This window comes from Perissodus microlepis, chromosome 15, assembly GCF_051167445.1.
Source record: "Perissodus microlepis isolate ML-2025 ecotype Zambia chromosome 15, ASM5116744v1, whole genome shotgun sequence".
Classification (NCBI taxonomy): Eukaryota; Metazoa; Chordata; class Actinopteri; order Cichliformes; family Cichlidae; genus Perissodus; species Perissodus microlepis.
In genome coordinates, this window is record NC_140475.1 from 10,454,060 (window position 1) to 10,478,489 (window position 24,430).

At 40.1% G+C, this 24,430-nt stretch overlaps 1 protein-coding gene and 1 pseudogene across 2 annotated transcripts; one reads left to right on the plus strand and one right to left on the minus strand.

Moving 5' to 3' along the window:
* The first annotated feature begins 2,008 nt into the window (after positions 1 to 2,008).
* On the plus strand, positions 2,009 to 18,848 carry acp1 (acid phosphatase 1). 2 transcript variants are annotated; one of them, XM_084953196.1, is made up of 6 exons: positions 2,009 to 2,123; positions 3,725 to 3,798; positions 4,400 to 4,513; positions 10,367 to 10,428; positions 11,218 to 11,323; positions 18,550 to 18,848. In XM_084953196.1, the coding sequence occupies exons 1-6, from the start codon at positions 2,081 to 2,083 to the stop codon at positions 18,625 to 18,627; spliced, it is 477 nt and encodes a 158-aa protein (XP_084809322.1). In that variant the 5' UTR covers positions 2,009 to 2,080; the 3' UTR covers positions 18,628 to 18,848. The 2 variants fall into 2 exon arrangements, with proteins under 2 accessions (XP_084809322.1, XP_084809321.1); XM_084953195.1 differs by lacking the exon at positions 4,400 to 4,513 and adding an exon at positions 4,577 to 4,690.
* Positions 18,849 to 22,431: 3,583 nt separating this feature from the next.
* On the minus strand, positions 22,432 to 24,430 carry LOC146371742 (uncharacterized; annotated as a pseudogene).

A 24,430-nucleotide genomic window follows, 5' to 3' on the forward strand; every position in this document is an offset into this window, starting at 1 on the left:
TCAAAAGTCCACTGGCCTCTCTCTTAGATACCTACACCTCCACAGGTAAATCATCTGGACAACTGCCTTTCTACTCGTCATTCTCTTTAAAGTTACCCTCACTTCCCATCCTACTGATCCCCTGCACTTCAACTTTACTCCATCAGTGCTCCTGTCTCTCATTTTCTCCATTTGACTACCTGACAGGCAGATCGCAGTTTGTGAGACTGCAGAGCTGTGTGTCAGAGTCTGAAGAGCAACATAGGAGCACCCCAGTGAACTGTTCTGTCCCCTTTCCTCTTCACCATCTATACAGCCTACTTCAAGTACATCACAGAAACGTGCCTCCTCCAGAAATTCTCTGATGACACAGCCATTATTGGAAGCGTGGAGATGGGAAGGGAAGAGGAGTACAGAGGAATGATTGATTGGTTCATGAGGTGGTGTGAGGAGAACCACTTGCAGCTGAATGTGGCCAAAACAAAGGAGCTGGTGGTGGACTTTGGCAGAAACAGATCCTGACCCTCCCCTTGTCTGCATTGGTGGGACTGATGTCAAAATAGTCACATCCTACAAGTATCTGGGAGTTCAACTGGATCACAAGCTGGTGTGGTCTGCCAACACGGATGCTGCCTACAAAAAGGGTTCGAGTCGGCTTTACTTTCTATGAAGGTTCAGATCCTTCAAATTATGCAGTAGGCTGCTCTACATGTTTTATCAGTCTGTTGTTGCGAGCACCATCTTCTTTGCTGTGGCGTGCTGGGGTGCACGCATCAAAGCAAAGGACGCAAACAGACTGAACAAACTCATCAGGAAGGCAGAGTCTGTTGTTGACATGAAGCTCGCCACCCTGGAGGTGGTCATCAGTGACAGAATGCTGGCAGACTGCTGGGAATCATGGACAATGACTCCCACCCCCTCTGGACAATCTGAAGAGCAGTTCCAGCAACAGGTTCCTTCGCCCTCGCTGTCTGAGAGAACGTTACAGGTGGTCGTTCCTTCCTGCTGCTATCAGACTCTTTAATTCATCCACTTGGGTCAGGTCCACACATGTGGAACAGAATTAATCACACCTCAATGCACCTTGTCACTTTTGTACACCGCAAAATATTTCCACACATACTGGTCCTTTTATATTTATATGTATACCTATATCCATATATTTATCTATTAATTTTAATATTTATCTATTATAACTCTGTTTCTACACTAATCTTATATGCGTGCTTGTATTTGTTGTATATTTGCTGCTATGACAACTCAGTTTCCCTCTGGGATTAATAAAGTTTCTCTGATTCTGATTCATCAGCTTCTCAAAGCACTCCTATCTTTCAGTCATACTCTCTTCATTCTTCTTCGTGAGTACATTTATAGAACAGCTTCTACCCGTGGGCTGTCAGTACCATAAATGCAAATTAAGAGAGTGAGCAGACAATCACACTGACAAATAGCAGCAATCATTCTGTTGCTGCTATTTACTATTGATTATGTTTAATTTTTTTCGTGCAATATTTTGTTCTGTGAATATTTCAGCAGATGTTCAATTTCCATCCCTCAACATATCCTTAACGACCATAGCCCTTGAACCCTTATTTATTATATTTTGTTACGATGCCTTGTACACCCCCCACGTTTCCTGTAACCCAAACATCGTGTATGTAGTGTACATAGGGTTCTTATATTGTTTTTCTTCTTCTTTTCTTGTATATTGTTTCGCACCTCTTGATGAGATGAGCCAGCTTTCTGCCTCTGTCAGTCATAGTCCTTGCATTTCACTGCATTGAAATGTCTTTAATGATCATCACGTCAAATTGGCAGATTTACACCAGATGGACTTCCTGATACTACTGTCCCCAATTATATGGGCTTAGGACTGACAGTAGGACTACATTGGGTTGTATGTTAACTAAAAACAAAACATATTCACAGACATCTGGTATCACTTATAATTTCCAATGTAAATGTAAATGAGAGTAATAATCTTTAAATTTAAGGCGCATGTGGTTCATACTTGAACCCTTCAGCACTGTCATCGTGCAATACTTTTGTTCAGGCAGTACTTGGCCGCCACGTTAGCCGGCGTCGTACAGGACCTTTCAACATGGCGGCGACGGGTACAAAGTCGGTTTTGTTCGTTTGTTTGGGTAAGAGACGTCTTTTAAACCCACAAAACCTCAGTTAAAACTTACACGTGTTACTGCTTAAAAGCAAACATGTCATTCTGTCAGCAGGTCAACTCATCGCTCTAATAAATGAAATGAACTGAGCTTCGTTAGATGTACCTTAGAGTGCTAACTATGTACTAGCTGCCTTACAATGAACGCGAAGCTGCGAACTGTCAAACACACTTTCCACTTAAGGCTCTTAAACTTTTAACTTCCACGTGTGTATGTTTGGTATCTAATCAGCTGTGGCTTTATGTGTAAACGTCAAGCAAGGTGTCAGTGTTTAACTGGAGAGATACGTGTCTAAGCTCAAAGAATCCAAAGTGAAAGCTGTCAGGAACTCACCTCAGCACGGAAACGTCACTGCAGATAATTTGAAGTATGTGCGTCCAATTCTGAAATAGTTTTCAAGATGTAGCAGAGTGTAGGTTGGCTCTGTTATTAGTTTGAGTGGTAGATTTTTCATTATAATTCGTTTCACATTTCATTAAAGCTTCTACAGAGGATTTTACTTTACTAATGGACTGTTTCCTGAAAAAAAAAAAAAAATACTAAACGTGATCAAACATTTTAGAAACTGCTTGATGCAACTGCCAAAACAGTAACTTAAACATTACATGTTAAGACACACATAGATTTTATGTTATATATTTTTGACATTAACAGATTAGTTGTTATTTTAGTCATTTACTAAAGCATCCCGTTTAGGGTTTGTTTTTTTTTTTGTTTTTTTTTGGCACACTTTTACCTCTGGTGCTGTTGACATCCTAATTGGAGGAAGGGTTCAAGTAGTACTGGCCTTTTGTAAACGAACACAGATAATTAGGCAGGTTAGACAAAAGCTGTGAACATTTTTATTTATGGTTTATTCAATTTGACTAATTAAGCCCCTGAAAATATTTTTAATTAATTTGTTTTATGTTAATTGCATTAAACTTAAGCCAAAAGTCTGCTCTTCAATGAGGTCTTTTATGAGATTCTAGATTTTGTTTAGGACATTAAAAAAAAAAAAAAAAAAGTCACTGTTCACAAAGTTGCGACTGTATTTCAAACAGGAGTTTTATATATGCCCAGTAAATCCATTGTCTTTGGATGTTGCCAGTAATATGCTGGACTTCTGCATGGGTCTAAATGTTAAAATATGAGCTTAAGTTTTAGAAATATTTTTTCAGGTGTTAAAATATTGTAAAGGTTTTGCCCCTTTTCATCTGTTATGCCTCAGATGCTGTCCCAGGAAGCAATCACAGTGCACAGAATAAGAAAGAAAAAAGCTTAATCAATATCTGGCCTCAACTCAAGATTTTAAGTCATTTTAGCTGTTGACACAGTCCGAAAGTAAAGTATAGAGCTTTAGTCAGTTTCACAATACATTTCTTTTTTGTTTTAGCAGTCGAAATCCATTTATACAGAAAAGTTTGTATTTTAAAATATCATACACATATCTTTATGATATACTGAAGTTATGTGTATTACCACTGGTATATTGCAGTTTTCTGTAAAGGCATTAAGTAAATAATTTATATTTTATAAATATATCCGTATCCCTTTAATATGGTGATGTTGTTTGTGGTGTTGAACAGGGAATATCTGCCGATCCCCCATTGCTGAAGCAGTCTTCAGGAAGATGGCAACTGATGGTGGCATCGTTGATCAGGTAAAGTCATTGTTGACATATGTTTTCATTTCGTACTACAGATCTGTTGTACACATTTTTTCTGTTTTTAACTCTGCCATTTGATACAACTATGGAAATGACAACAGAAGTGTCAGCCACTCACCTTAAATGTTCTGTTCAGTGTTGCACGTTTGAAGAGCCCTTTACATATTACGTATAACACTACAATATGAATAACATATCAAGAACTAGTCTCAAAAATATTTCCTCTGGCATTAGTGAGGAAAATTATTTCTTCATACTGGTTGGTTGATAATATATTTTTTTTAATTTGGCAGTATTAACTTGGCAGTTTTAAAGTCCTGGTCTCTGGAGAGAAATTCTATATGAAATTAACTTTTGCTAATTAATTGCTAACTGCAGTACATTGATTTAAAATGGAAAAAATGAAAGTTAAAAATTCCTCACTGAATTCAATTCGGATAATAGCGACCTGCTTACAGTCTCTAAAGATGATTAGGAACATTTACCTTCAGTTTAACATGTGGAGTTGCCCTTTATTCTGTACAGACACTCTTTCTTTATGAGACTGTAATTCGGTTTTGTTGAGTTTCTGATTCCCGTGCTTTGTTCTGCCTAGTGGAGGATAGACAGTGCTGCCACCTCCACCTATGAGATAGGAAACCCTCCAGACCACCGTGGTCAAGCCTGCATGAAGAGGCATGGCGTGCCCATGAGGCATGTGGCCAGGCAGGTATGATCACCCACCACCTCTCTTAAGACGTAGCTAGCGCCCCCTTTTTGTTCTCTGTTGCAGTGGATCATAGACAGTGGTGCCACATCAGACTGGAATCTAGGCAGCTTACCGGATGCCCGCGGTCTAGCCTGCCTCAGGAAGCATGGCATTGACACGGACCACAGGGCGCGACAGGTACAACCAGATGTCCCACAGCTGCTGTCACTGCAGTGGAATGTGTGTGCGTGCGTGTGTATGTGAGAATGTAATGCTGCTCAATCACATTTTTAAAAATATATTGTCACATACTTAAAACAGTGAGTAAGAAGGGTAGGTAGCAGTCTTCTCTCTTAATTACAGGATGATTTTCAGGCATCTTGGCCTCTTGTGGTAGCATGGATGTTGCTCACAGACCAGCTGAGTGTTACTGGGCTACACTCTATGTTTCACTTTGATTTTATTCTGAAGGTCTTGATCTGTTAGTCTGCTCCATCATGCTTTCTTCTGTCTACAGAAGAACTGTTAAATAGCTATTGTGGTTGTTTTTGATGTCAGTCAGCTGCCTACCAGGGAGTCTGTCATCCTAGAAACCTATTCTCCAGGTCTGTGTAGTCAGCTTTCTAATCACAAGAACCAACTTTCCACCTGCTAGAAGTTTTGGTTTGTGCTGTTTGTTCTTCTCTTTGGATCTTTCAATTAGTAGAGAAGGGCGACTGTTGCTAATTACAATCCAAGACTAGAGCTGTCGAGAGATCAGAGACTGCAAGACATTGTGCCCAAACAGCAGCATGAAGGAAGTGAAACACGTGTTTGCACTGCTTGGGGATAGCTGCTTAGCTGGTTTTCTTTTGAAAAGCAGACTGTCAGCTAACCTGGTCATGAGTTAATGAGATGCGCTAGAACAGGATCTTCCACAGAACTGTCTGAAGTAAATTTAAAACCTGTTTGGAAAAGGGCCTACATTTTAAAAAAAAAACAAAACATTTTTTGAGGCACTGGCTATCTAATCCTTTTTTTTTCTTTTTTTTTAAGTTTGTTTGTATAAACCCAATACACTAATTGTCATATTTGCTAAGCCAAAATGTAATTCATAATAGAACATAAAAACTTGGGAAAATTAACCATTTTAATGTAAATATAAGCTCATTTAGAATTTAATGGCAGCACCATCTCTCAAAAAATGTTGGGCCAGGGCCGAGAATAATGTTCCTCAACATTAAAGACTTTTAATATCTCATTATCTGCAGTACAAGATATCATAATAGATTCAGAGAATCCGGAGAAAACTCTGTGTGCAAGGGACAAAGTTAAAAATCAGTATTTGATGCCTGTGATCTTTGGCCCCTCGGATTGCACTGCATGAAAAATAGGCATGAATCAGTAAACATAATTCGTCATGCCATCCACAAATGCAGGTTAAAGCTGAGTCATGCAAAGAAGTAGCCAATCGTGAACACGATCCAGAACACTACAGTCTTCTCTGGGCCTAAGCTCATTTAAAATGGACTGAGGCAAAGCGGAAAACTGCTCTGTGGTCAGAGAAATTAAAATGTAAAATTCTTCTTAAAAATGCTGCATCCCTCAGAGTAAAGAGGAGAGGGACGATCCAGCTGGTTATACGCATTCTGTTGAAAAGCCTACAGCTCTGATGGTATAGCGGTGTATTAATGCCTTTGGAATTGACATTTTGCACATCTGGAAAGGCACTAGCAATGCTGAAAGCTATTTTACAGGTTTTAGAATAACATATACTCCCATTCAGATGATGTCTTTTTCAAGGAATGCCTTGCATATTTCAACAAGACCATTCTAAACTGCATACTGCAGCTATTGCAGGAGCATGGCTTCATAGAAGAAGAGCCCAATTGTCCTGCCTGCAGTCCAGACCTTTCACAGACTGAAAACATTTGGCTCATCATGAAACCAAAAATATGACAAAGAACACCCAGGACTGTGGAGCAACTAGAATCTTATACCAGACAAGAAGGAAAGAAAATAATTTACCCAAAGATCAGCAGCTGGTCTCCTCATTTTGCAGTTTTTTTATGGACTGTTGTTAAAGGAAGAGGAGATGTTTCACGGTGGTAAACACGAACTTGTCGCGAGTTTTGAGATGTGTTGCACCATCAATGCAAAATGGCTTAAAATGGCTCATTTTCTCAGCTTAAGGATTTCAGAAAATATTGTTTTTATTTACATATCACACACTGTATAAAATTTTTAGGAGTTGGGGTAGTATTTTTGAGTGTAATAAAGAACCTGATAGCCAGTCCCTGGTCTAGACTAATGTTCAAGTTGATGGCACCTGTGACGTTTGCGAAATATTGATGAAGCCAGTGTAGCAAGCATCACTGCACAGATGTTTCTAATCCTTAAAGAGGCCTGAAATTACACCAAGATGTTTGTCCATGTATGGCTTCAGGCTTTATGCTGCGCTGGCTTCTCCTTAGAGTAACTCCTATTCCCCAGTGCCCTTAAACACTGAGAGATCTCCGGTGTTTCACCCTAGACTTGAGATCTCCCATCTCCTTGTTTTGGCTTACTGCAAACCAGTTCTGTCAGACCCTCATCTAATCTCCTCAAAGCAGGGATGGGAAGGCTCAACCCTTGGCTTAAACCCAACAAAATCCACACAATAAGCTTTGACAAGTCTTTGTTTTTTCCTCTTTTTCTTTAGCACTCTTTTCTGCCACGTTTTCTTTTTTAATAACCCACCCTCCCACTTTGCTGAAGGCCTGGCGTGGCCAGTGTCCAAGCAAACTGGCCAGTTGGGAGCTCGTTTAAAGACCTATGTATCCCCCAAATAAACAAAAGTGTGTTTATTTTATAAACACACATTTTTCAAAGTGATCCATAACAAGTAACTGAGGGTAATCAAAAATTTGACAACCAGACATCAGATTTAAGAGAGTTGCAATTTGATTATCGTAAAACCAACACTTGAGGAATGAACACTTTTAGCCAAAATACCATCATCCTGCAGTAATCACATTAATTTCACCTGTCACCAGTTCAGCATTGATGCTGTGCAGATAAGTTTTACAAGCTGAATTCTCGTCCTTTTCCCACCATTACTCAAAAGTGCAAACATAATTAGTGAAGAAAAGATCTTAGCTTATCTGTTAATGGTTATTTTTTGGATAACTCCTAAGGAATGCTTCTTCAACACACATTAATGATAACTGTAAATAGATATTATGTAGATATTATATTTTATTACTGGCTAGAACTATAATCGACAACACAAGTGAAAGCTGGTGTGTAAACAGATAATTAACTACAAATGTAGACGTGCCTGCTAGGGCTGTTCAATATAACGATATAGATCGGATGACGATATAAAAACGTTTATCATTTCATTTTACGCTATTGTTTGTTTCGTGGTGTCGCAAAATAAACTGTTTACGGCAATATTTTTTCATCGTTTTGATGGTCAACGTTAGAACAGGCTTTTCCCCGCAGCACCCTGTGTAATAAATACTCACAAAGAAAACTGCGGCTGTTACAACTTGTGTCTAAAAATGTATCATTTCATGCATCTGTTAAAACACTCGACTCCAGCTACATGACGCGCAGCTGGAAACACTTCCCTAAAGTCGAGCTGCCCGAAATTCACAGAATTTACAGAAAATGTTACATTTTTGTGATTTATATCGTTATCGTGACGATAGAATTCTTATATCGGGATATGAGATTTTGGTCCTATCGCACAGCCCTAGTGCCTGCTTACAGCAGTGTTTTAGTGTTTTGTTTTTTTGTGTTTTCTAAGACTGTTTCCCCACAGAATAGTAAAACAGAACTTAAAATCACTCCGCTACTATTTCTTTATAAGAAATTGAGTTATGTATACTATATATCACACAGATCCATATGATTTTTAGGGCTTTATTATGTGTCGTTTTCATTATTCATTTATATGTATCATTTTAAAGTTTTATTCTATGCATGTTGATTGTTTTTTCCTTTTATGCCTCTTAACTACTTCCATCTTTACTTGCTTGTTTTTCCCATTTATTCTCAGTTAATTCATTCCACAAATAGGATCAGTGGTGGCTTTACAGTGTAGTAGTTATCACATTTACCTAACCTGTAAAAGATCCTTAGTTTGAGGCAAGAACACACAAATCCCTGGGAGGGTTGCATCGGAAAGGACAGGCATAAGGGCATAAAAAGCTGTGCCATACTGGATATACAGAGCTCTTTGCAGTGGCAACCACTTGCGAAAAAACCTTTATGAAATTGGATAAATATTAATAAATGAAATGTTACAATATTTTATAATTTAACCCATCACCCATAACCTTATATAAAGTGTATAAACATATTAAGTGTCTTCAGACTGTACTCCATATATCCACGAGAGCGTTACTCAACACTTAAGTCTACTAACAGCTACATTACAGAGTGTCTGTTTTTTGAGGACATGTTTGTTATCACCACAGGCTAAAGACGCAAATGTATGAAGTGTCACCAAGGAGGCAAATTTCAGTGGCTGACTGGCCAGGCGTGCAAGGTTTTTGTTCCCACACATACAAGAACCTTGCTGAATGAAGATATAGGGCAAAATAAATTTACAGCTTTCCTGAATCACATATCAACAAGTACCTCTTTTGTTAAAGTATTACAGTAAACCAACATGCACGGTGACATGTCAAATTCTTCTTTTTTGTTAAAAAAGACCCATTAACTTTTAGATTTCCAATCACATTCCTTCCTGGCTTTCCTTTGATTTTATTTTGCACATTTTATCTTAATGTGAACTTTTCTATGAGTGTCTCCCGACTCTTTCTTTGCTTTCCATAAAAACCTCCTTGCTCATTCTTAGCCAAAGATTTCAGATACCAAACTAAGCTCTCTGTCAACTTTGTGAGGAGGTCTTGCACAAGACTTTTTGATAGAGGATTACCACTGCTTCATTTACACTGTGAAAGAAGCAGGCACTGAGATTATGATCAACACAGATTATCATTGTGTGTGAGAGAGAGAATGTGAAAGTGTGAGAATGGGTGAAATACAGTGATCAGACTGCAGTGGCTGGAGCGTTTCGCTGCGTGAATATAATCGAAAACATTTGTAATGAACATCTTTTTACCCATCTGCTGTTACAAGCTGTCACTGTTATTGTGTCCATATGTCAACATCTGGAGCTATGCGGGAGTTTTATTCATGTCTCTGTGCTCTCATTTGTTTCTCTCTGCCCTTAGCTTCTCCTTGGCATTCCTATAAATCCACTGTCAAAATACTTTAAAAGTATTCGGGGTGTTGCCTGTTTTTCTTTTTTTTTTTCTTTTTGTTTTTATTGCTGCTTGTGCCATTAAATCATCACAGAATGCAGTGAAAACTGTATAAACCCCTCCACAGGCATACAGACGTGCTCCTTTCCCTAACTTGGTTTTCCTCTAGGTCAAGAATCAAGAATTCAAGTTGTTATAAACGCGACCTTGTTTTTTCACGTTAAAATGAGTTAGCCATTGAGCAGGAGGAGTGAGGAGGAATGAGGAATAGATGGGAAAATAAGGCTTGTGTGACTTGTTGAAAATGCAACATTAGTTTATTTATGTTTTAAAAATTCTTTGTGCATGTAACAGCAGCTGGAATCCAGCACATGGATGCTGGCCTCCATTACGAACAATGAAACGTAATTAAAAATATTGACATAAGAATGATAAATGAATGATTTAATAAGATCTGAGTTGTCTTGTTTTTCTTGTCTTTAGAGGTTTAATGTGTCAGTGAAAAAGCTGCTTTTTTTATTTTCTTTTAGCTGCATAACCCATTCAACCCTCTTTGAAGGACCAGAGGGAGTCTCTGCTGGTCATACTGTATTTCCACACAGAGCCAAAAGTAATATTTGTTTTGTTCTTCTTGCAGGTGACCAAGGAAGATTTCATGAGCTTTGAGCACATTCTGTGCATGGACGAGAGCAATCTGAGGTAGAGTTATTTCAGCCCACAGCAGCAGTATTAATTTTTTTCTAAGAGTGTCGATCACGGGTTGGATACTTAGACCCTGAAAGCACTGGTGTCATGTGTTAAGTGTCAAAAAACATTTGTCTTGTAACGGTCCAAACTAGTGTGTCCTGCTGTCATGACGTTTATCTGTGCTGTTCTTTCACATGCATACATAAAAATGGTGGGGACATTGAGCTATAAATGCCTTGTAGGAGAATGCCTCCCTTTAATGACCAATATCCTTTCTTAAGCTCTTTGCAGAGGTCAGGGGGAGGGATATTTTTTGCTACTTTGAACGTTTAAGGATCATTTTGAGATCACATGCCCACGGCAGATCTGATCTGTAAGCAGCTTACTGAGTTCTTTGGATGCCTCGTCTTTGCTCTTTGGGCAGTCTTTTCTTTTCCCCCTGCATACTTTGTTTCCTACAAATTTTAAGCTGGCCAGACTGAGAATTCATTAATTCTTTGACCTACTGTTGTGCTGCTTTTGTCTGGGATTGACTTAAACATGTTAAGGTGTTACTTTTCATTTATGTACTCTGCATGTTTCCAGACTACACTGTTTTATTATTTATCACTGATTTAAAGTTAATGACATGAATGTAATTATTATTAGAGGAATGCTAGAATAAGAGGCAGATAATAAACACTATACAACATTATCTCGTATATTTAGAAGCATGTGACCTCTTTAATCCAGAGGTGCTCAAACCTCCCTTGTTTCGTGCTCTGTTCTTTTGGAGTTACTTGTTTTCTCTCACCTTTGCAGTGACTTGAAACGGAAGGCAAAGTCCGTGAAAGATTACACAGCAAAAATTGAGCTTCTTGGTTCTTATGACCCCCAGAAGCAGCTGATCATCCAAGACCCTTATTATGTAAGTATTTAAACAAATCCCTATGTTCAACTTTATTGCTCAAATTTAGAGGATATGTTTAATTTAATGTTGTAGCGAGGTGGTCCAGCAAAGAAGCCAAAGCCAGTAAAACTACAAGATGCAACATTTAGAGGCATTTACTTACATTTAAGGGAGACACAAGAACTCATTTTAAATATCTATACCATTTGGCATGTTAAATTAAGTGCCATGCTAAGGTCTCAACCACAAAGGCCTAGAGACCTCTCTGGCAACCAATGGTTCCAAGGGAAAATGTGCATTCTCTGAAAGGTTGGTGAGTGGCAGCTGGCACTTGCTGTGAAATTGATTGCTAAAGCCCAATTCATGCAGACGTAAAGACCTGTTAGTTACTCAGTGACGGCAACCTCAGCTTGCTAGGGAAAAGTGCATATTCCTGACTATCTCTCTCTGTCTTATCTAGTACAGTTAGGTCCATATATATTTGGACACTAACACAAGGGGTTTTTTTTTGTTTTTGTTTTTTACTCGTTTACTGAAACATATTCCAATTATAGTTATATAATAGACATGTACATAATGTGCCGACTAGCAGCTTTCATTCAAGGGTATCCACATTCAAATTGGATAATGGTTTTAGGAGTTTCAGCTCCTTAACACGTGCTCCTTTTTTTTTTTTTAAAGGGACCAAAAGTAATTGGACAACTGACTCAAAGGCTAGTTCATGGGGTGGTGTGGGCAGTTACTTCGTTATATCATTATCAATTAAGCAGATAAAAGGCCTGGAAATTATTTGAGGTGTGGTACTTGCATTTGGGAGATTTTCCTGTTAACAGACAACATGGGGTCAAAGCAGCTCTCCATGCAGGTGAAATCCCCCATCCTTAAGCTGCAAAAACAGACAAAAAAAAAAAACATCCAAGAAATTGCAGCAATTTTAGGACTGGCAAAATCTGCGGTTTGGTACATTCTGAGAAAGAAAGAAAGAAAGCACTGTTGAACTCAGAAACGCAAAATGACCTGGACGTCCACAGAAGACAACAGTGGTGGATGATCACAGAATCATTTCCATGGTGGAGAGAAACCCCTTCGCAACAGCCAACCAAGTGAACGTCACTCTCCAGGAGGTAGCTGTATCAATATCCAACTCTACCATAAAGAGAAGACTGCATGAAACTTAAAAAAAAAAAAAAAAAAGCCAGCACAGTTCTGTCAGAAACATTCTTTGGACAGATGAAACCAAGATCAAACTCTACCAGAATGACGGCAAGAAAAAAGTACGGAGAGAAGGCGTGAAACAGGTCATGATCCAAAGCATACCGCATCATGTGTAAAACACAGCAGAGGCAGGGTGATGGCTTGGGCATGCATAGCTGCCAGTGGCACTGGGACACTAGTGTTTATTTATGATGTGAAATGGGACAGACGCAGCCAAATCAATTCTGAGGTGTTCAGAGACATACTGCCTGCTCAAATCCAGCTAAAGGCAGTCAAACTGATTTGGCGGCATTTCATAATAAAGATGGGCAAAGACCCAAAACATACAGCCAAAGCAGGACCCAGGAGTTTATTAAAGCAAAGAAGTCGAATATTCTTGAATAGCCAAGTCAGGTGATTCAATTAAAATTCATTCTGGTAATGTACAGAACCAAAATTAGAAAAAAAGTTGTCTCTGTCCAAATATTTATGGACCTAACTGTATATATCAAGTTAGCTTTTCTTCTGTTGAACAGATGATTTGATCAAAAAGTCCTTCCATATTTTTCCTAATATAGGTTTTTATGGCGATTACAGTTACATGGGCTGCTGTTTTGAAAAAACATTTTCTTTCACTTAACCTGAGCTCACCATTTCAGTAATGGCTCAGCCTTTTTGCTCTTCTCCGTGTATGCAGACAAACTCCGGCTCCACATTAAACTATGACGTCATCTTGTCTGCTGTGTTTGTGCTATCAGTTATCAGTTTTTATTTAAAAACTGGGGGCTGCATGGGCTTAATGTTGTAATACTTTTTTATTCACATGCATGGCCCTAGATACATTACTATTACACATCTATTTTTAGTCTCAAATGCTGGTAAAATTATCACGTTTACATGGTGACAACTGAGCGCTACCGAGCTGTGGATAAAATGAAGCATTGAATTAAAACAATTTGTATTGAGGTTTTTTTTCCTATAATTGAGTTATTTGAGTGACTCGATGAATTGTTATATCCTTAGTCTAATGTGTGAGTGGGCATCATCTGACCTGCCCTTTAGACTCTCTACCCAGGCAAAAACCCGATCTAGTATTTCTACTACAGGGAGTGCAGAATTATTAGGCAAATGAGTATTTTGTCCACATCATCCTCTTCATGCATGTTGTCTTACTCCAAGCTGTATAGGCCCAAAAGCCTACTACCAATTAAGCATATTAGGTGATGTGCATCTCTGTAATGAGAAGGGGTGTGGTCTAATGACATCAACACCCTATATCAGGTGTGCATAATTATTAGGCAACGTCCTTTCCTTTGGCAAAATGGGTCAAAAGAAGGACTTTACAGGCTCAGAAAAGTCAAAAATAGTGAGATATCTTGCAAAGGGATGCAGCAGTCTCAAAATTGCAAAGCTTCTGAAGCGTGATCATCGAACAATCAAGCGTTTCATTCAAAATAGTCAACAGGGTCGCAAGAAGCGTGTGGAAAAACCAAGGCGCCAAATAACTGCCCATGAACTGAGAAAAGTCAAGCATGCAGCTGCCAAGATGCCACTTGCCACCAGTTTGGCCATATTTCAGAGCTGCAACATCACTGGAGTGCCCAAAAGCACAAGGTGTGCAATACTCAGAGACCTGGCCAAGGTAAGAAAGGCTGAAAGACGACCACCACTGAACAAGACACACAAGCTGAAACGTCAAGACTGGGCCAAGAAATATCTCAAGACTGATTTTTCTAAGGTTTTATGGACTGATGAAATGAGAGTGAGTCTTGATGGGCCAGATGGATGGGCCCGTGGCTGGATTGGTAAAGGGCAGAGAGCTCCAGTCCGACTCAGACGCCAGCAAGGTGGAGGTGGAGTACTGGTTTGGGCTGGTATCATCAAAGATGAGCTTGTGGGGCCTTTTCGGGTTGAGGATGGAGTCAAGCTCAACTCCCAGTCCTACTGCCAGTTTCTGGAAGACACCTTCTTCAAGCAGTGGTACAGGAAGAAGTCTGCATCCTTCAAGAAAAACATGATTTTTATGCAGGACAATGCTCCATCACACGCGTCCAAGTACTCCACAGCGTGGCTGGCAAGAAAGGGTATAAAAGAAGAAAAACTAATGACATGGCCACCTTGTTCACCTGATCTGAACCCCATTGAGAACCTGTGGTCCATCATCAAATGTGAGATTTACAAGGAGGGAAAACAGTACACCTCTCTGAACAGTGTCTGGGAGGATGTGGTTACTGCTGCACGCAATGTTGATGGTGAACAGATCAAAACACTGACAGAATCCATGGATGGCAGGCTTTTGAGTGTCCTTGCAAAGAAAGGTGGCTATATTGGTCGCTGATTTGTTTTTGTTTTGTTTTTGAATGTCAGAAATGTATATTTGTGAATGTGGAGATGTTATATTGGTTTCACTGGTGAAAATAAATAATTGAAATGGGTATATATTTGTTTTTTGTTAAGTTGCCTAATAATTATGCACAGTAATAGTCACCTGCACACACAGATATCCCCCTAAAATAGCTAAAACTAAAAACAAACTACTTCCAAAAACATTCAGCTTTGATATTAATGAGTTTTTTGGGTTCATTGAGAACATGGTTGTTGTTCAATAATAAAATTATTCCTCAAAAATACAACTTGCCTAATAATTCTGCACTCCCTGTAGTGATAAGGTGTCTAAATGAACTCTGTTGTGCACTAAATGTGAAAAGGGGGAACTTTAAGCCAAACATACAAAAAAATGAAATCTAATATATACAAGAGACAATAAAGCGGGAAGAACTTTTTTTCATAATAAGAATCCTGATTAAAAGCCCAAAAAAGTATTTCAAAGTAAAACTTCAAACTCTTTCAGTAATTGTAGTAGATACAAAAAAGGCTACATTCAGCCCATTCTGTAACATTTGTGTTTCTCTTCAAAGGATTACATGGGATCAGTCTTCAGGTGCAAGTGGAAGAGTTAAGTTGTCTGCAGGGAGAAATCCAGACACAATTGATGCAGTAAAGAGCGCCAAAACAAAATAAACGGTTGCTAGTAAAATAGCTGTGTTTCTCACAAAAAAGTGGTATTCAGCCTTTCCAGACCAACACTCACCATAATATATTAGTTTTACGGAACCATAACAGATGTTTTCTGGTTTCATATTGGTAAGCTTTTCACAGTCCGTGGCCCAGTAGTTCTTTTTGTTCCCTACATGTTTTGAGTCCTGCCAGATGATTTGGACATTGTTCTTGGCTGGTTTTTATTGTCTTGAGTATTATGAGTGAAAAAGGCAAGAATTGGAAAAGTGCAGGCAGAGACCTTCGGAAGGCTTTGAAAGTTTGAGTGTTGACAATAGACATTAAAAAAAAAAAAAAAAAAAAAATCTTAACCTCCTGTGGCCATTTAAACTTTAATATATTTTTATGGTTGGTTTATTTAAATAAATGGCAAGGGATCTTATAATAAGTAATAATTTTCATATGTGGTCTTTATGAAAAATGTGTGTGGCTAGAGCGATTTTAGATGAATTATATTGTATAGTTCCTATGTCTTTGTTTTTCCCCTAAGAACTTGGACTTTAAATAAAACAGTCATGAATTATTAGTGATGCAGCTGGAAGAAGAAAGAGTGACCACAGTTTATGTGATTGTATTGAGTGTATTGGATTGTGTGATTTTGGCTTTGGACGCTGTATTTCTTTGTGTAATTTTACCAAATCTCATTATAGTCAATGTGGTTTTGGAGGCATGTAAGTACTTGGATTGGTACCTCGCCAGCAACCACATAGCATGACAGCCAAGCGAGCAAAAAAGGGGAGGACAATCGCTGTCCGTGTGTCAGGATAAATAAAGAATTATGTTGTTTTTACACATGAATTCTGGATTGTCCGTAATTGCCCTTTCGCAGATGTTGCACATAATAGGAGAGTGTGCGTGTCAGACGTACCTTTACAAATGGAATTATTAAAATATTTATATTTTAGTAATTTGGAGTATGTGGCACGTGTCACAGGTGTGTAGTTACTCACTCAATCAGTTGAGAATAACAGTTGAATTTAAAGAAACCAAGATGCAGTTTTGTGACAAGACTACAAACATGAGTTCATGATAATGTGAACTGAAGAGGAGGAAAGAGACGTGTTAAAGGCCATTGTAAACTTTAAACATTTAAAATACAGATAACGTTTCTCTATTAAATGTTTCTTAGCTCTATTATTATTTTCAATCAGTTGCATTGAGCGATTGTTAATGGAATATTTTAAAATGTAGGTATCGACTTTTCATGTTTTTTATTTCTTGTTTGTTAATTCGTAATTAAACAATAAGAACAAATAGTCCGATTTCTTCAATTCATTATGAAAGTATAATTTAACTTTTTTTTAATTTTAATTTTCTAAACACATTCAGTTTTTATACAAAATATTGGTATTGGATCATATCATCGATACCAGCCTGAATTTTACTGGACATCAGTTCAGAAAGAAAGTCGCTGTTATTGCACATCACTGCGTTTTAGGGTGAGGAGTAATATTTTGGAAGCATGTAGGTTATAAACAATTGCCTGCTCAATTCACAAAATACAGATTTTCTTCTAGATAGCTGGCTGGCAGAGGTGACTCATCTACAGATTAAACCCTCAAAATGTGTAAAATAATTGACTTCCTTGCTATCACTTTGGAACTGACACCTGGTTACTAGTGGACATTACAGGCTCCAGTTGTGTTAGTAACCCTTTACGTCAGTTAAGGATATCCTTCACGTATATTGTTAGCCTCCTCAGTTGCTTATAATTTTTAACTCACTCTGTTTTGGTCATTTCACCTGTTGAGTTGCTGAAATGTATTTAATTACTTTAATCTCTGGCCACCAGGTTGCTGCTGCTCTCTTCTGTTTGTATGCCATTTTAAACATTAAGGCTTTGGAAAAACAACTTTTTAAATACAATTTGGATTACTTATAATGGGTTAAATTAACTCAAGGTCAAACTTTCTGATTCTTTTATTTTATACAATGTGAAGGTGTTCATCATTCATCTTTCTGCACATAATACACAAGAAATGCTGCTGCTGCTACTCATACAGTGCTGGATCATTGATATAGGGATGTCATGATACCAGCAATTTAGTAGTTAGTACACAATAGAATTACACGATGCTTAAAAACCCAATTCAGCATCACAAATCATTGTACTCTACGTACTTAAACATTTTTATTGTCATTGATGTGATAACAAATCATTTCAAATATTTCTTTTGACAAGGCATAACCTGAAATGTTAGGAAGATTACCAAGTAGCCTATGAATTTCAGTTACTTATTTTATAAGCACTTAATGGTGCCACTGAAAACATTTTAGCCTAGACAGGAAAACAGTGACCTCTGCAGCTGCTTAGGTCCACATCCACGGTCACAGATACAGCTGAATGTCATCAGAATAGAGTGATACAAAATGTCAGAAAAGGATTTAATGATGCCAGCTAAATGGAATGTAGGAGGAAAATAATTGTGGACCCAGGATCAAACCTTGTGGAACCCCATAAGTTAGGGATGCAATGTGGGAGAAGGACTTGTTTGCCCTAACACAGAAAATTCTATCAGATAATGGGGGGGGAAAAACAAATATAAAATATATTTTATATTTTTATTTTTATAAAATATATTAAAATAATAAATTATTTTAACAAAATAATAAATAATTTATTAGGGAATCACAAAGGCAGGGAATCACAAAATTCAATGTAGTTATGTGTTTACAAATTCTTTTTTTAAAAACGTAAATCTCAGCGAGAAATACCACTTTGAATAGTTATGAATAGAATTTCAAAACCCTTTTGGCTTCAGTCTTGACAATTTGGTTCTCGGAATAAGAACATTTCTTGGTTGAGTAACAAACTGTCATTTTTTATTTTTTGGGTGTTTCCAGCCTGCATCAGAGGGCGGGCCGTACTTCTGTTCCATTCATATAACTGTATATTATCACTGTGTGCAATAGACAACAAATTCCAGTGATTGCGAGCTATGAATAGTTGGCTAAATCATTTTAATCTCCCCCTCCCTAATTTTGTCTTTTAGGGAAGTGATGAAGACTTTGAAAAGGTCTATGAGCAGTGTGTACGATGCTGCAAAGCTTTCCTGGAGAAGAACTCCTAACATCTACATTGACATGTCTTAGATGTATGAATAAATATGGGTTCTCAATTAAATATACTTACACAAATATATGTATAACTCTGTTGTGAGTACCACTAAATACAACCAGATTACCTGTTTTGGTGTACACATAATGTACATTTAGAACAGTATTGTGTGGGCAAGTTAACAGACTGTACATTCAATTGATTAATAAAACAAAGTGAGTGTGACAGTTTAAAGTTCCTTTTGTTTTTTTGTTGTTTTTTTTTTTTTTTTTTTTACACATATTGTCAATTTTTATGTTTCCTGAAAATTCTACAAAATTGATAAGATAATATAAGATAACTCTTTGTTGTCATTGCAGTCATACATATTGCACATTAAATATTATTGCACCTTGTTATAAATATTATTATTGTTATTGTTTTTACCGTTGTTACCTCCCCCCCCCCAAAAAAGTCCAGGGAGGTAGTCAATCAGGTCAGCTATTTGCATTGATTAGGGCTATTGCTGTAGTAGTAATAGAGGTGTATGGGTTAAATGCTGACACTGGGATCAAAGGTAATGCTACCATTAGTGCTTGATGGCTAGGATATTCTCTTGACATATTATTTTTATATACTGGGAGATGTTCGGTTGGTATAAAGAACATGGCATGTATTTGTTTTGTTTTAAAAAACAGCAGTGAAAAAAAAAATGTATTTTTTTAATAGACGCAAAACTTAATCTTCTCAGTACAGCAATCACTTAAGTCAGAAGTGGCGACAGTGTTATAATAAATTTGGTCTCTAAATCACCCACACAAATGACCACTAAGTGCACTTCACAATGGTAGACTAATTTCACCACAGATAGAGATAGATGCAAGGAAAAACGGCTGCAAATCATTACACAAGGGTGGAGTAGAAAGACAAGATGAACCAACTGGTGGCTGGAGGGCTTCCAGTTGGTGATGACTCTAGTTTTAGCGTCGATACAGCTGTGTATCTGTAAACCTTAGGAGCTTTTAAGTTAGGTTTCAAATATGAGAACACAACTTTTTTTCCTGACTTTATGATTTTTTTTCTTCTTTTTTTGGACACAGGCAAGACCAGTCTGTTTTATTTAGCACTGAAATAAAGTATGCTGGGGAAAGTAAGCCAGGGAATTAATTTGCATACTAAATAACTTGTACTGATTTTCTGGCATAGCTTAAGGAGTAGTTTGACATTGTTTTGAAATCATATTTAATAGCTGTCTTACCTAGACGTAAATGGGGAGATTTCCGACATGCTCTCGTCTAAATGCCAGATACAAAGTAACATTCCAAAACTAGTTCACTAGCCCAGTCGAGAGTAGGGATGGGTATCGTTTAGGTTTTATCCGATACCAGTACCAAACCGGTACTTTTGAAACGGTGCCGGTGCTTAAACGGTGCTCGAACCAGTGCTCGAACCGGTGCTTAAAGAATCAAGAACACAAACTTTGTCCAAAAACCTCTCATGTTTAGCTGTTTTTTGTAAAAAGATAACAATGTTAGCCTTTTCTGCAGCTATAGGGCATATATGGTATCACTCTTGGCTGGAAGCAGTGCTTAATCAATGGAAAAAAAAACACAAATTTGTCCAAAAACCTCTCATGTTTAACTGTTTCCCACTTTTTCTTTGGTCATTTTAGCCTTTTTGGCCAGGGTGAAGGGAGTATCTGCCATCAAACAAGAAGACAGCCACATGTAACTACGACGGTGTTTGCTAGTTCACCTTACATGCATTAATTTAATAACGTGGTTAGCCTACTCAACGTAAATTACACACGAACAACATTAAGCTACTCACGCAGAGAAGAACGGCTGCTGCTGCCAGCATCATCCGTCATCATTTCTGCTACACTGGCAGGGCTAGGGGCCAGGACTCTCGTCTTCGGGTTCATGTTGCTAACTCCGGGTCGATAACAGGCACCATACCCGCAGTAGATGTGCTCGGTGTGAGGTCTCGCAGCAAGCTATCAAATACAGTGCATTTCTCGGCTTTTAAAAAAGCGCTATGCGTCACCAGGTGTTTCATCAGATTCGAGGTGTTACCTCCTTTGCACAGTATCATCTTAAAGCACTTGTTGCAGGCTGCTGAGTTTGCATCTTTTGCTGTGAAGTACAGCCATACTTTTGACCGCTTCGCCTTGGGCATTTTTAATCTGTAGATCTGCTCTAAAAGAACCTACATACCTGGGCCCGCCTACTACGCTTGCAAAGGTAAAATGATTGGCTGGAATCCAAAGTGTATGACATCTCAGTAAAAAATAAAAAAAGCACCGAAATAAAGCACCGAAATGTGCGCTGCTTTTCGGTCTTGTTACTACTGTTTATGTCAGAACCGGTGCCATAATGGCACCGGATACCGGTACCCATCCCTAGTCGAGAGTCAATATAGGGAAGGAGCTGGTTTGTCTAAAGCTAACTTGAGGTTATGTATATAACCCCGGTTCTCTGAGTAGCATGAGTGAGCATCTCACTATGGGAACGCCGCCTGCGTGACCTTAGCCAGGGGCTAGTGCCTCCCTATATAATAGGCTGACATAGCGTCAGATGTCATTCAAAACAAGCCCACCTCTTCCTCGCTTCCATAGCAAGGAGGGTGGTCTGGTGAGACACTCACTCATGCTACTCATAGAACCGGGGTTATATACATAACCTGAAGTTCTCTTTCATAGCATTCGTTTCGTGTCTCACTATGGGAGAAATACTGACTCCCGGATTGCCAGACATGCCTGTTAAGAAGACAACTGTCCTCAACAGCACTTCACAGGGGAGAAGCCCCCACCCGGGAAGAACCTGCACTGAGGACTGAATGCGCTAGGTTAGGTGCCGTCACATCTAAACTGTAAAACCTAGCAAATGTATGAGGTGAGGTCCAGCATGCAGCTGCACACACCTCCTGAATAGAAACTCCCCTAAAGAGAGCCCATGAGGTTGCCAAACCTCTAGTGGAATGCGCACGCAAGCCAGCAGGAGGCTGAAGGCCCCTGCTAGTATAAGCCAAGGCAATTGCTCCTACTATCCAATGGGAGAGGCGCTGTTTAGACACAGGCTTTCCCATATGTGGTTTAGCCCAGGACACGAGCAGCTGGTCACTTTGTCTGACACTCTGGGTTCGGTCCATATAAATGCGCAGAGCACGGACTGGGCACAAGGTATGCAGCCGCTGTTGCTCCTCTGAGGAGAAAGGCGGTGGGTAAAAAGCCGGCAGTTCTATAGGGGAACATGTGCCGACAACCTTTGGGATAAAGGCAGGGTTGAGCCGCATACTGACCCTCGTATTTTCCGAGGAGAACTGAATGCATGACTAATGCATGACTGATGCACTGAGAGAGCGTGGATCTCTCCTACACGCTTAGCTGAAGCTAAAGCAATCAATAGAGCCGTCTTCAAGGACAGAAATTTTAACTCAACCTGTTCCAGGGGTTCAAATGGGCAACAGGAGAGCGCAGCCAACACTGTGGGAAGGTCCCACGATGGAGCCAACGGCCTAGATTTAGATAATTTACGCCATGCACCCTTCATGAAACGGCATATTAAGGGATGCTGGCCAACAGTCTTCCCCTCAAAACCAATATGGCAGGCTGAAATTGCTGCCAAATACACCTTGATGGTGGAGAAGGCTTTACCCTTATCAATCAGGGCCTGAAGAAATGACAGAATCACAGCCACAGAGCACTGAAAAGGGATGGCCTGTTATTCTACGCACCAGCTTTCAAACTCACGCCACTTGTGCTCATATAGCGTCCTAGTAGACGATGCTCTAGAACACTGAATCGTGTCGATAACACTATGAGGGAGCCCCACTGTGTTCAGGTTAAACCACTCACGGGCCAAGCCCATAGAGCTAGCCTCTCTGGGTGGGGGTGGAATATTTCCCCCTGTGCCTGAGACAGGAGGTCTCTGCATAGTGGTAACGGCCAAGGTGGGCCGCACAGCTGCTGAAAAATCTCCGCCAGCCAGTGCTTCCCTGGCCAGTGCGGGGCTATCAGGATCATATAGTGACTTCTCTCCCTCACTCTGGCCAGAGTTGGAGAAATGAGGGCCACTGGGGGAAAAGCTTAGAGGAGGGTTCTTGGCCACTCGTGAGCTAGAGCATCCACCCCGAGTGGAGCTCTCTGATCGTGCAGCGAGTAAAACAGGGGACACTGAGCATTCTCCCTGGATACATAAATGTCCACGGTCGCCTGACCGAATCGCAGCCAGATCTGCTTCACCACCTCTGGGTGAAGCTTCCATTCTCCATACAGCGGGTTGCCCCTGGAGAGAAGATCTGCTCCAAAGTTCAAGATTCCCGGCACGTGAGTTGCTCTCAGTGACAGCAGGTGGACACTGCTCCAGACTATCAGTCTGTGTGCCAGTGTGTGTAACTTGGGGGACCCCAGACCCCCCTGTCTGTTGATGTAGGCCACAACAGTGGAATTGTCCAACCTCACTAAAACATGATGACCTCTCAGCCAAGGGAGAAAGTGTTTTAGCGACAGGTGAACTGGCAGCAGTTCCAGACAGTTTATGTGGGTGGAGCACATGTGAGGGCCCCATTCCCCATTCACTGTTCTGCCTTCATGGGTGGCCCCCCCAGCCCGAAAGAGAGGCATCTGTGGAAATCAACTTTCAGGCTGAAACTGCCCCCATGGCAACGCCCTGAGACAAGAAACCTGGCTTCTTCCACTCGCGGAGAGCGGGTGAACAGTCTGCAGAGAATCTCACGCGACGGTGGCCGTCTCGGTGAGGGTCCAGTCCCCGCGAGCCCACCCAGTGCTGAAAGCATCTCATGTGCAGGCATCCCAGTGTTATCGCCACTAGAGAAGAAGCCATCAGACCGAGCAGCCTCTGGCACTGTTTGAGGGTCACTGTGTTGCCTCTGCGAAATAGTGCTAGGGATGACCGTATGGCCGCTGTTCTCTCTGGGAACAGAAAAGCTCTCACCCGGAGGGAGTCTAGGCTGAGTCCTATGAAAGTAATGCATTGAGTTGGCTTCAATGTGCTCTTTTCCACATTTATCTGGAAACCCAAACTCTCCAGATGGTGTATGAGAGCATTTGTGTGACAAGCCGCTTCCTAGCGGGTTGGGGCTGCCACCAGCCAGTCGTCGATGTATGTGGCCACTCGAATGCCCTTTTCCCTGAGCGGGGCCACTGCTGCCTCGGTGCATTTCACAAACACCCTTGGGCTCAGTGAGAGACCAAAAGGCAGGACTACAAACTCGTATGCTATCCCCTGGAAAGAAAATCTTAGATACTTTCGGTGTGGGGGATATATGGGGATGTGGAAATAAGCATCCCTCAGGTCGATTGATGTGAACCCGTCGCCCGCTTGTACAAACCGTAGCAGCGAGGCATGCGTCAACATCCTGAACTTGTATGTCCTTAAATGCTGGTTCAGGGCACGGAGATCCAGAATGGCTCTCATCCCCCTCTCCCCTTTCTTTGGCACAAGGAAATACCTTGAATAAAATCAGCTGTGCATTTCCTCGGGAGGGACAACTCTTATAGCTGCTTTGTCTCTCAAGGTGGAAATTTCCTCCAGGAGAAAAGTGGCAGACTCGCCCAGAACACGAGAGTAAATGATTTCTTTGAAATGTGGTGGAGTGACAGCGCCCTCGGCAAACTGCCTCAATGCGCATGTCGGGGCTTTTTTAATACAGAATGCATGAGAGAAGTGCTTGTGAAACAACACTGCGAACTTTGGCTCTCTTTCCCTCTGGCGAGTCCAGTGACAGGAACGCTGGCCCGAGTTATGCACTCTGTGTGGAACATGTCCCGTTGAACTTGCTCTGGAACGGAGCTGGGAGGCGGCAGGGCGGCCCAT